Source organism: Alexandromys fortis, unplaced genomic scaffold, assembly GCF_014885135.2.
Source record: "Alexandromys fortis isolate MF-2015 unplaced genomic scaffold, M_Fortis_MF-2015_v1.1 scaffold_352, whole genome shotgun sequence".
In the NCBI taxonomy this organism is placed as follows: domain Eukaryota; kingdom Metazoa; phylum Chordata; class Mammalia; order Rodentia; family Cricetidae; genus Alexandromys; species Alexandromys fortis.
In genome coordinates, this window is record NW_026068237.1 from 155,681 (window position 1) to 168,545 (window position 12,865).

Here is a 12,865-nt window from a genome sequence, read left to right on the forward strand (position 1 = left end):
TCGTTTGTTAAGTAATATTTATTCCCTTCTCGGATCTTTGATGGAGTTGAAGATTATATAATTGTAGTTACTCTCTACATTATTTAGACTCCTTGAGATAGAATGTTTAGCAAAACTTTTGATTCTCTATATTGTTTGTTATATTTATTATTTGTTATTATTGTATATAGTTGTATTTGGTTTAGTTCTGTCTTATTTAGACAAAAGGGGGAGATGTAGGGATAAGTCCCACCCCTTAGGGGGGCGTGTTCGCCTCAGGCTAAAGTTTGCCTATAAATTTGGCGAGCGTGCTCCCAGCGCTCGCTTCTCCTTTCCTGGTCTCTGCGGGAAGGGTTGTTCTGTAAGTCTATTCCTCCATTAAAGCTGTCTATATTTTGACAATCTGTCTACATTCGCTTACGCCAGACAACAGACAATTTTGAGTAGCAACGTGGATGCTGGGAATTGAATCTTGGTCCTCTGAAAGAGCAACCAGGGCTCTTAACCAGTGAGCAATCTCTCCAGTCCCTAAAATTTACTTTATTTTATGTAAATGAGTGTTTTGCCTGTATATATGTCTATGCATCACATCCATGCAGAGGCAGAAGAGGGTATCAGATTCCCTGAATTGGAATTAAAGACAGCTGTGAGCTAATATGTGCGTGCTGAGAACCAAACTCAAGTCCTCTACAAGAGGACTTAACCTCAAAGCCATATCTCCAGCCATATCTCCAGCCCCTTATCTGCTTCTTTATAATTGCTTCTCCAACCTACTACCTCTTTCTAGCCATCAAACATAGTGATATCTCACAACTAGAGTCCTAAGATCCAAATTGTCATCTCTAATTAATAGGTCCAAATAATAGTCAGCCGCAGCTGCTAAGACACAAAACAAGACACAGCCAGCCATCATTTGCTTCCTAATGGGAGGATGGCTGTTGGAGAATATTAATTTAAGGCATGTTTCTTTTGTTTATGTTGCATTTGTTTAACTCTGTGAAGCTGTGTTACTGTATCCGTCTGAAACAATGCATGCTCTCTCTGTCCGTTCTTCTTCTCAAGAGGCAGCTCCCTGCCTCCTTCTTCTCCCCCTTCCTCTCTCCACATAACTCCCCTACCCTTACACCCTCCCAATATCCACTCAATAAATTCCCCATACCCCCCCCCCGCAAAAAAGAAAGAAACAAGTCAAGCTAAGGCCAGGCATTTATAAGAAATAATAAGTCTCCATGTGTGATTTATTTGGGAGCTGGGTGGCAGGTCCACCAAAGGAGCAAAGAGCAAAAGAGCAAAAGGCCTAAAGAATAATGAGTAAAAATAACCAACAGATGGAAGATTCAGGGACACAGGAGCCAACTGCAATGGGTAACCTCACTAGATGTTGATTCAAATGAATGTACAAGAAGAAAAACCATAGCGGGACAAAGAAATGTGAACACTTCCTGGTAGTGACTGAGATTAAGATGTACTGTGAACTTGTACCACTTACTTGTGTTTCAAATTTCCTATACTTGTTTTTGTGTGTCTTACAGCTTTGTCCATTGTATCAGTCACCAAGGGCAACTAATCTTAGATGTTTGCCAAGAAGCATGAACTCTGTGTTCTCTGGGCCTCTGAAATGTGAAATTTTCTTATGTTTAACTCAATAATGTCTAACTCAACGTTTTGGAGAGGTATTTGAACTGGATTACTAACTTAAAGAAGTCAGGCTTGGAGGTATTTAGTGACATCCAGTATACTTCACACTGCTAATGTACAGTAATCAACTGTTCAACCTGGTTTTCAGACTTGCAGAGGATAAATATTGGTCATTAACATAGGCATAAACATGGAATGTGTTGATGGTACAATGAACGATCATTCCCCAATGAAGAGCATCCTTGACAGTTGACCAAAGCTTTCCAACTCTGACAGTGGAAATGTCTAAAGCAAACATTCTGAGCAGCTGCACTTGCTTTAATGATGACAGAAAGCAAACGGAGGCCATCTACTGAATCCTGCACAGTCAGAATTATCATTAGTAGCCACTCTTAGCCTCTGACCCATGAGCCAGATCAGGCAGACAAAAACCAAAGCTCTCATATTAACAATACGTGGGGCTTCTCACCTCTCTGGTCGTGTGGTTCCCCAGGACGGCAGCTCCGAATTTGCCCTGCTTTGCATATTGACCATTTATGCTATTGAAGCAAGAAAACAACAGATATCAGGACCCCTCTAAACCATGAAGGCCACACTCTCCTTTGATACAACTAGGCATCTTGCCTGGAGAAGAGGACAGAGGTGGGTAGTTTTTAATCTAAAGCTCTTCTGCAACTTCTTTTTCTTTGAGACAGGCTCTCATTGGCATAACTCTGGCTGGTCTGGAACACACAGAGGTCCTGCAGTCTCTGCCACCCAAGTGATAGGATTAAAGTGAGTGTGATCACACCCAGTCCCACCCTCTTCATTCTTCAATCATCTATTGTCCACAGTATCCCTGAGAACTTAAGAAGCTGCTGTGGAGGGTCCAAACACTAACAGCACAGACAAGATAACAGTGAATTATCTAAGGCTCTATCTAGGCAAGGGCTAAGGAACTAGGCTGCAATGGGCGAGCTTCTGAGAAAGGACAGGAACTGCATCCTATGCTTCCCATCCTTCCATAGCTCAGCGCTTTCTCTCCCAACTACTTACTATCGGTATGCATGCACTGCGGTCGCAAACAGCACAGATGAAATGCCTGTAGTGGCTGCTGCTGGTTTGGGTGCTGTCTGATTTCCTGAAGATGCAAAAAACAAAGGTATCATTCACTTTTTTTAAATTTTTAATCACAAAATTAGCCTCAAAATTCCATTTCACACTTTCTGGTTAGAGTAACAATGCTTTCATTACCACTATCCTCATTGGATCCAGAGAGAGAGCTCCGTGACCTTGTCTGGTGGTGAGGAAAGAAGCTCTAAGTGAGAGCTGTACACATGACAGTAGATGATATTAGACTCACTCCAGCCCCAACACCAGACACCACAAATTTTATGGCTACAAAGTCTAGAAAACAGGGCCATACTACAGAGTTCTTTTCTCAATGCTCTGACAACTGGGGTATATAAAAGTAAACCTATTTCCCTCTTCTAGAACAGGGAATTTAGTGTGGCAGTGTGGATAAAAGTTCCTGGAAGAAACCCCATCTGACTCTGAATCTCCTACAAGGCTGATAAACTGACGAGAAGGCCAGTGATCGGGCTGAGACAAGAATGTTTGCAGGCTCAGAGCCTAATTACAGCCTATGCTGAGCTGTCTTCAGTCTGCTAACAGCCCTCCCTTGCCCACTCATGTGTCCAATCTAACATCCTGGTGACTAACACGTTGAGCCTTTTGGGATGTATTAACTTAAAAGAACACGAGCTTCCACCAACCACAAGGCTAAGAATGTCATCAGATAGCATCTGAGGCCCACAACAGATATTGTCTCAGTTTGTTTTAACCTCATGACTCCACCAATGCCCCAGGAACACCCCCTCCCACCCCGTTAAGACTTAAAGCCATAGAGGAGAGGGTGTCCAAACTGGCCTGGCCTGTAATCAGACTGATGAATATCTTAAATGTCACCATAGAACCTTCATCCAGCAACTGATGAAAGCAGAGGCAGACTCGCATCAGAGCACTGGGTGAGCTACCAAAATCCAGCTGAAGAGTGAATGGAGTGAGAATATGAGCAAAGAGGTCAAGACCATGATGGGTTCACCCAACGAAACAGTCTACCTGAGCTAATGGGAACTCACCAACTCTGGACTGACAGGGAAGGAACCAGCATAGGACCAAACTAGACCCTCTGAATGGGGGTGACAGTTGTATGGCCGGGGCAGACTGTGGGGCCACTGGCAGTGGCACCAGGATTTATCCCTACTGCTTATACTGGCTTTTTGGAATCCATTGTCTTTGGATGGATACCTTGCTCAGACTAGATATAGTAGGGAGAGCCTTGGACCTTCCCCAAGCAATGTGCCTTACCCTCTCTGAAGAGTGGGGGGATGAGGGGATAAAGGTGAAGAGAACAGGAGGAGGGGAAGGAGTGGGAACTGGGATTGGCATGTAAAATGAATAAAGATAGTTTGTTTTTTTAAAAAAAATAAAATTTAAAAAATAAAGAAAACATAGTAAGTAAATAAACAATGACCTCCCCAATCATGTGAAAAGTTCCTCCATTTGTGACTCTCTCTTCTGTTCCCCAATGTCACCACATTGTAACATGAGATTTGAGAAGGCCTGAGTCTGTGTTCCTGGGCCACAGTGGCTCATAGCTGACTTAGAATAAACTCTGTCCCTTTGAGGTGATGGCTGTATTTTTGCATCAATGTTTAAACCACGCCCAGTAGTTAAAACTAATGTTTTAAAATGGCACATTAAGGGCAAATTGCATTCTGTTGTTGTCTTGGTTTTTGTCTCCTTTGTGTAGTCCAACCTGGCCTGGAACTCATGATCTCCCTCCCTCAACCCCTGAGTGATGGGACCACAGGTGTTCACCACCACACCTACTGGTAAACTACAAGCTAAGCTCACTAGGTGAATATCTTCATAGAAAAATAACAAGAGAACACTAAATAAAAATCAAGTGAATTTACTTTCACACGCCTTTTCCTCTCTTATTTTCCTGTTGGAACAACTTCCCTCAATTTTAGAGCACAAGGACATTGTAAAAAGTCAGACAGGGACGGGCAGTGGGGCGCACACCTTTAATCCCAGCCCTCAGGAGGCAGAGGCAGGTGGATCTCTGTGAATTCGAGGCCACAGCTAGTTCCATGACAAGCTCCAAAGCTACAGAGAAACCCTGCCTCAAAAATATTTTTAAAAAGTCAGATAAATATAAGAAAGCACAATGAAAACAAACCCCAAAGCTGAAGCATTTCTCTGTGCACATAAGCTCTACAGGAGCATCTTTAGTATTTTAATACAAAATGAAGATTCGACTTGGCCTCTTCCATTTCTCATTGACTCTCATAAGTCTTTTCTATATTCTCCAAAACAAACCTAGGTGGACGGCTCATGGCCACTGCCCAAATTGCTTCTTGATAACTACACAAAATACTATGACCTATTCTAGGAATTTACCTAATTTCTTTTTTTTTTAATTTTTTAAAGATTTATTTATTTATTTGATGTTCATTGGTGTTTTGCCTGCATGTATGTCTGCAGGAGGGTGACTGGAGTTACAGATAGTTGTGAACTGCCATGTGGGTGCTGGGAATTGAACCTCGGTTCTTTGGAAGAGCAGCCAGTGCTCTTAACTGCTGAGTCATCTCTCCAGTCCCAAGAATTTATCTAACTTCTTACTATATTACATTTCTTTGGGCAGTTATCAAATTTTCTTATACATAATGCTATGGTAAACATTTTTAAAACACACACATATTTTAACGTGACCTCTGGCTCTTTTCTTAGACTACATTCCTGGAAATGGAATTCTGAGGTGAAGTGGTACCTTGGGAAATTCTATGTCAATTTACACTCCCATCAGGAGTACAGCTGTGACTGCCCCACATCACTGCTTATGGGAAACGTCTTTTTAAATCTTCACCAAGTAAGAGGAGAAACAGGACAGGAGGAGTACTGCCGTGTGGTTGTTTTATCTGATTTACTGATTACAGGGACAGGAAAGTAAACATTCCCCCTGGGCTCAGGTCCAGAAGCAGGATGCTGGCTTAGAATGAATGGTAACAGTTGTGAAAATCAAATGTCCACTGTGGTATTTGCTTATTTTCTTATGTTTTCTTATGTTCTATGTTTTCCTTACTATGTTTAGAAAACAACATACAGTTTAGTTTAATCTGTACTTCCTAAGTATGTAGTACTAAGACAAATCTTTTCTCCTGATGAAGCAATCTACAGAAGTGAGGAGGCCAGCATTAGAGAATTTAGACAAGTGTGAAGCCCGTAACAACATCCTTATCTGTGGAGGCCAGCCTAGCAGCCTCCTCCGCTGTCAGGCAGCTTCTTGTAGCACTCTCGGGCTAGTATCGCCCCAGCTCATGCTCTGAAGAGAAAACTGAGTCTGCGTCTGCCAGGGGAACAAGAGCATGGCCATCACCCCGAGAGTCTCATTGACTTGAAGTTCCTCCTTCTCTGAAGCCAACATTATTCAGATTTTTGGACTTGGCATGCAAAAGAAAATCTTGCAATGTGTAGTCTTAAAAAAATTATTTTGAACAAAGTTTCCTTGTCTTAAAATTTCCTTAACTGAATGTCTCCTTGTTCAGGAGATGGTTAGATATTTTTGTTTCCGTCACTAATTGCAAGGCTTTCTTTCGACCTACTATCTCTTTAAGGCAAAATCTGTATTGTTGCCTTCCAGTTTCTCCTTCACTTGAAAAATAATTTTTCACAGGAAAAAATAAATTTTCCTACCTTTATGAAGATAGGGAAGCTTGCTGCCAAGCCTGGTGGCCTGAGTCTGACCCTGGAACCCGTATGGTGGAAGGAGAAAGCTAACCCCTACAAGTTGTCCTCTGATCCCCAGAAACGCACATGCCTATCTACATACACACAAGCAACTAATCCACTTTTTAAATGAAAAAAAAATGTAATGATTTCATCAGATAAGCCTGAGGTAGTTTGTTTTCCTTCAGATCTGTATGCTCAAGGCCTTTCCATGGGGGCAGAAGTGCAGAGCTAGTGAAGAAACTAGGGGTGCACAAGGGGGCACAGAGCTTGATGGGCTGTGGTAGCCCCAATTTGTTCTTGTTCCCACTTCCGAATCCTCTGTGCTTTCTTTAGTGTGAAGAGCAGTACGAATGTCTTTTAAGAAATGCATTAGCTCTTGATAATGCTCCCTAAAATTCCCTGGAGTCGTAGCTGAGTTTGTGCACTGTCAGGCACAGTGACACATGCCATGCCTGGAATCCCAGCCTGTGAGGGCAGAAACAGCAGGATGTCAAGCTGGAGGCTGGCCTTGTCTACATGGTGAGAGGCACTGCTTTGGACTTAGCTTTTGCATAGGCTCCAACAGGAAAAAAAAAATAGAGTTACTTGCTTTATAATTCCATATCGCCAAGAAAAACAAAGATTTTAAAACTGATCTTTTAAATCAAGAGAGGTAAATAATATCCAAGTCCCCAAATCTGCACATGGCTGTGTCTGGTGACATGTCGGAAACCTCACATAGACAGTATCTATAAAACTATTGATTATTTTCTTCTTTTACAGGGAAAGGAACTTGAAAATGGCTAATCTATTATTTTGTTTGTTTGTTTTTTCGAGACAGGGTTTCTCTGTGGTTTTGGAGCCTGTCCTGGAACTAGCTCTTGTAAACCAGGCTGGTCTCAAACTCCCAGAGATCCGCCTGCCTCTGCCTCCGGAGTGCTGGGATTAAAGGCGTGCGCCACCACCGCCCGGCTAATCTATTTTTGGAATCTGACTTCTTCAGCTCTTTTTTGCCTATATAAAGCCAAGGTCCTACCCTCAACTTATCAGAACGTCTCATTTTATACCATGGGATTTCCTGATTCTAGGGTTGCAAATAAAAGCCAGTTTTAAAAGGTCTCAAGGGCTGGAGAGATGGTTCAATGATTGTTAAGAGCACTGACTGACTTCCAGAGGGCCCAAATTCAATTCCCAGCACCCATAGTAGCTCACTCTGTCTGTAATTCCAGTTCCAGGGGACCTGACACCCATGGCAAAAAATTATTAAAAATAATTTTTAAAAAATCTTAAAACTTTTCTGAGCCGAGCGGTGGCGGTGCACACCTTCAATCCCAGCACTTGGGAGGCAGAGGCAGGCAGATCTCTGTGAGCTTGAGGTCAGCCTGGTCTACAGAGCGAGTTCCAGGACAGGTGACTCAGAGTGGGACTCCTCAGGACAGAGCCAGCCACCAGGAAAACAATTACAGAATTAGGGACTATAGCTTCTAGCTCCACTCACCCACCGACTTTCAGGAAAGATAGGCTACAGCAAGCTGTATAAAAACTCCTGAACCACAAAGTTTGAAGAGTTTCCAGGTTGTAAAACACAGATAGTACCAGGAGGGAGGTGCACCCAGGGGGGAGAGGGCCCAGAAGCTAGACATCTCTCGACCTTTCCACCACTGTCCCCTCCAGTCATCTCCTCATACACATGAAGAGATGTGCGTATGTATCTCTATAATATCTTTTTAATAAACCAACATTAAAGAAACAACTAATTACCCTGAGTTCGATACACAAGTCTTGTCAATTAACTGAACCCAGGAAATGGTGTCATGGGGCCCCTGGCCAGTCAGAAGTACAGATGGCCTGGTTTCTTAGTGAGGAGAGTCTCAGAAAACTAAACCCTCAATCCGAGGGATTGCACATTACGTCTAGGTAGATAACTTCAGAATTGAACTGAACTATAAGATACTTAAACCGTGTCAGCTGCAGAACCATCTAGAATGTAAGGAAAATCCTACACACTACTAGGATCACAGAAACATACCAGGCTAAAGTCGAAAGGAATGGACAGGAGTGCTGTGCCTTTTGCTTACACGGCCATACATGAGTCATCTGCTTCAGCTGCTCTCTCAGTACCCAGCCGTGGATCCTCAGACTAGTTAGCATAACATCTGGCATGGAAAAGGCTCTGCACACTTCAGTCTTCGAGTATTTAATTTAATGCCCACCACTACCTGCTCTCCTCGGGGCTCCCTTATCATCTTTGGCAAAATGTAGGGGAAAGAAAATGCTGTGGATTCAGTCAATTCAGGATTCCAATTTCAACTCTGCCTCATAGCCTCCAAAATCTGGTCACGTCACCCACTTTACAACATTATCTTGAGTATGAAGTATGTCGATCCATGTAAAGTCCCGAAGACACATAGAGGTATTAGTCTCTCACTCCCCTTCCTTTCCACAGATGCCGTTTAACAAATGATTCCTGTGTCTTTCACGATGAATAAACCAATGTAACAATGAGCACTTTGGGCGGTTTTGGACACAAAGGGCAGAAGAATTTGTTCCCATCAGTTCCCAACAAAGGCCACCATCTAGCTGCTCGAACCTGAGACTGGAGAGCTTCTAGAGGCAATGACCACTGGTGGTGAGCTTGGGCTGACGGATGGAGGACAGAGGACTTGGTGTGAGTACTGGCAACTTCATGTGATAGAAAAACAAAATAACTGACAGAAAACTTAAGGAAGGGTTTGTTCTGGCTCAGTTTGGGGGCACGGTCCATTATGGGGGAAGGAATGGCAGCAGATGCATGAGATGGCTGGCCATTTGTACCACGGTCAAGAAGAAGGGAAATGAATGCTGCGGTTCATCTCACTTTCCCCTTTTCACTGAGCTGGACTCCTCACCCAGTGAGTCCAGTACGGGAACTCCTCACACATGCGCCCAGAGTGAGTCTAAATCCTATCAAGTCAGCAACCAATACTAACCATTAAAGCATGTCACCTCCAAAGACAGCCATCTAACCAACCCATTAAGACACAACGCCGATGCTTCTTAAATTACCTGTTGCTGCTATTCCCTGGCCTTTCTTAGGCTGCTTTGGGGCTGTGTACTGGAAGAATTCATTTCCATGGCCCGTAGTTGCTTGATCCAGTCCAAAAAGAGAAGCCAGCCTGGCACTGTTAATGGAAAATGAAAATAAAATTCCGTATGACATATCTCAAACTTTTAATCACTGAAAATGCTAATGCCTGTGATCATAAATATCTCTGGTAGTGTAGCTCACCATTCGGTAACAGAAGTAGCAGCTGAAGCTTTCTGAAATCAAGATTATATCTGTTATTTGAAATCAATAGCTGACCCAAGTTCCATCTGATTACACTTTGTAAAGATTTCTCAAAGACATTCCCCACTTCCCACCTCACTGCCACTTCCCACCTCACTGCCACTTCCTCCATTTATGATGCCATCACCTCTGTATCGTTTTATCACTGCAATAATCTCCTAATTCAACCCCCTACCTACATCTTGTGCAGTTTTTTCTTCCCCCCATACCTACTCCAGTACTGGGGAGTGACCATAGGGCACTGAACACGCCAGACAAGTGCTCCAGCACCAGGCTACATCCACCACCATCACCCCTTCTATGTTATTTAACTTCACGCTATCACAGGCCTGTACCACCAGACCCAACTCTTCTCTACTTCTCATACATTCCACACACCGCACCTACATGATTATTCCTGATGACTGTGCAGTATTAGTAAGACAGAGATGGCTCAGTAAGTGAAGGTGCTTGTCGCCATCCCGATGACATGAGCTCATCTGCAGAAACCATGTGCTGAGAGGAGAGACACAATTCCTACAAGATGCCCTGGCCTCTATACTCGCGCCATGACAAACGTGTGTGTATCCATGCATCTACATAGATACAAATTCACATGTACACACAATACACACTATAAATAAGTAAACAAATAAATGTAAAAAAATTTTTTTTTCTAATTCAAACTCTACAAAATAAAGATGGTTTTAGAAGATCCTTTAAAAATTCATCCCCTTACTTCCAAGGCTTCAGACACGGCCATTTCTTATCTCTAAGTGTGTGCTACAGCTACTATATGGAACTTTCAGCTTCTTTTCTTTTTAAAGATTTTAAATATTATTGTTATTGGTTGTCGTTGGGTTTTGTTTTTGCCCGTATTAGACTGTCACATGCATGCAGTGCCCGCAGAGGCCAGAAGAGGGCATCAGATTCCATGCAACTTGTGTTAAAGAGGCTCAAGGCAAGATCTTTTTTTTTAATTTTTATATTTTTAATGAATTTATTTATTAAAGATTTCTGTCTCTTCTCCACCGCCGCCTCCCATATCCCTCCCCCTCCCCCAATCAAGTCCCCCTCCCTCGTCAGCCCAAAGAGCAATCAGGGTTCCCTGCCCTGAACTAAGGCAAGATCTTTTTAAACTCCAGCCTTTAAGACATGCTATTCTTCCTACCTGAAGCATTCTTCCTGTATTTGGTCTCCCTGGAAGCTAGCCTGATCTAAGTTAGATGCCTCCTAGGGCTTCAAAGATGTTAAGCACTACTAAGTGCTAGGTAAACACAGGTGAACAAAACTGGATTTGTTTTTAATAAGCATGTTTTCGTGAAAATATTTTTATCATCTTTTCTTCGCTTTTCCCAGAAACTTTTTTGTGCTTATATTTGTCTTGAGGATCTCCAAGACCACCCTCAGTTGTTTTGTTTGTTTGTTTGGTTGGTTGGTTGGTTTTTTCTTTTGTTTGTCTGGTTTTTTGTTTTGTTGGGGTTTTGGTTTTGTTTTTTTTGTTTGTTTGTTTGTTTGTTTTTTGGTTTTCTGATGTGGGAGTGTCATATATCAATCTGTTGATTTCATTGGTTAAGTAATAAACACACTGCTTGGCCTCATAGGTTAAAGCATTGGTGGGAGGAGAAAACAGAATAGAATTCTGGGCGGAAGAGGAAGTGAGGTCAGACTCTGCTCGGCTTCCGGAGAGACTCTGCTCTCTGGAGCACAGACACCATGCTCCACTCTCCCAGGATGGACGGAGGCTAGAATCTTCCCGGTAAGCGCACCTTGGGGTGCTTACACACATCATTAGAAAGGGGCTAGTCCAGGTGCGAGAATTAGCCTGTAAGGGCTAGAGTTCAGGGGCCAAGCAGTTCTTAAATGAATACAGTTTGTGTGTTGTTATTTTGGGCATGAGCTAGCCAAGCGGCTGGGGTGTTGGGGAAGCAGCCCCGCCGCTCCATATTTCAACAGTTTTCTGAGACAGGGTGTCTCTGTAGCTTTGAAGCCTGTCCTGGTATAGCTCTTGTAGACCACGTTGGCCTCAAACTCACAGAGATCCGCCTGCCTCTGCCTCCCGAGTGCTGGGATTAAAGGCATGCGCCACCACCGCCTGGCTGAAACGGATTCATTTTCCAGAAGCTTATGGTCAAATGAAGAGATTAGATATCACAAATTATGAGTTATCCAAAGGGGCAACCGTGAGAGTGTTGTACTTCACCAACTAAGTCCTAAATTTCTTTTAATTCTTACCCAGTGTGTTGTATTCTGTTATAACAACACAAATCAACTGAGAAAACAATTAACTCTAAAATCCAGTCTAGCCCTGAACTCCTCTTCTCCTAAATTGGGGTGTACAAATTCTGAAACTTCTCAACAACTCAAATCTAGCTTTTTTAAAGTATAATTCATGGGCTCAAGAGATGGCTCAGCAGTTAAGAGCACTAGCTATTCTTCCAGAGGTCCCAGGAACCACGTGATGGCTCACAACCATCTGTAACAAGATCTGGCACCCTCTTCTGGCCTGTAAGCAGAACACTATATACATAATAAATAAGCAAATCTTTTAAAAAAAAGTATAATTCATATGTGTGCACAAATACATTTTACAAAATACATTCAATATGGTTTGGACCTATTGTTCTTTTCTTAAAGAATCTAGAATGCTTCCTTTAGTGTCCTGCAAATGGGGCCACAAACGTTTACTTTAAAGAAAAAGAGGTTTAAATTACAATGCAAATGTAATACTTGAGAGTGATGCTGACTTAAGTATGATATCAACAAATGCTAAAAGAACATAGGAGAAAATGAGAATTTTTCTTTTAGCCAGTGTGACTTAAAGACTCCCTGTCCTTCCTTCCTTCCTTCCTTCCTTCCTTCCTTCCTTCCTTCTTTCCTTCCTTCCTTCCTTTCTTTCTCTTTCTTTCTTTCTCTTTTTGAACAGGAGAAATGCTTTTATTGGAAGAGCAGTGTGGACATGAGAGGAAAGGATGACAGAAAGCAAGGGAGGGGGACTCTCTTTTTAAAGACTGACTATGAGATCTGTAGATCAAGCTGGACTTGAACTCACAGAAATCTATCTTCCTCTGCTTCTGAGTGCTGGGGATTAAAGACGTGCCACTATGCCTGGCTGAGATTCCATAAAGGAGTAAAATTCTGGAATAGTGAAAAACTGTAATGATCTGTCCTGTCCCTTTAAGAGAC

At 42.6% G+C, this 12,865-nt stretch overlaps 1 protein-coding gene across 4 annotated transcripts in view; it reads right to left on the reverse strand.

Annotated features, from left to right (window-relative positions):
* The window catches only part of Fkbp15 (FKBP prolyl isomerase family member 15), a 75,695-nt gene that overhangs the window by 59,127 nt on the left and 3,703 nt on the right, over positions 1–12,865 (reverse strand). For all 4 annotated transcript variants that reach the window (XM_050131010.1, XM_050131008.1, XM_050131009.1 and 1 more), the window contains exons 2-4: positions 9,418–9,533; positions 2,653–2,737; positions 2,087–2,156 (exon numbers count right to left, since the gene is read on the reverse strand). In XM_050131010.1, coding sequence (XP_049986967.1) covers positions 2,087–2,156; positions 2,653–2,737; positions 9,418–9,533 — 271 coding nt within the window. The remainder of the gene's footprint in view (positions 1–2,086; positions 2,157–2,652; positions 2,738–9,417; positions 9,534–12,865) is intronic.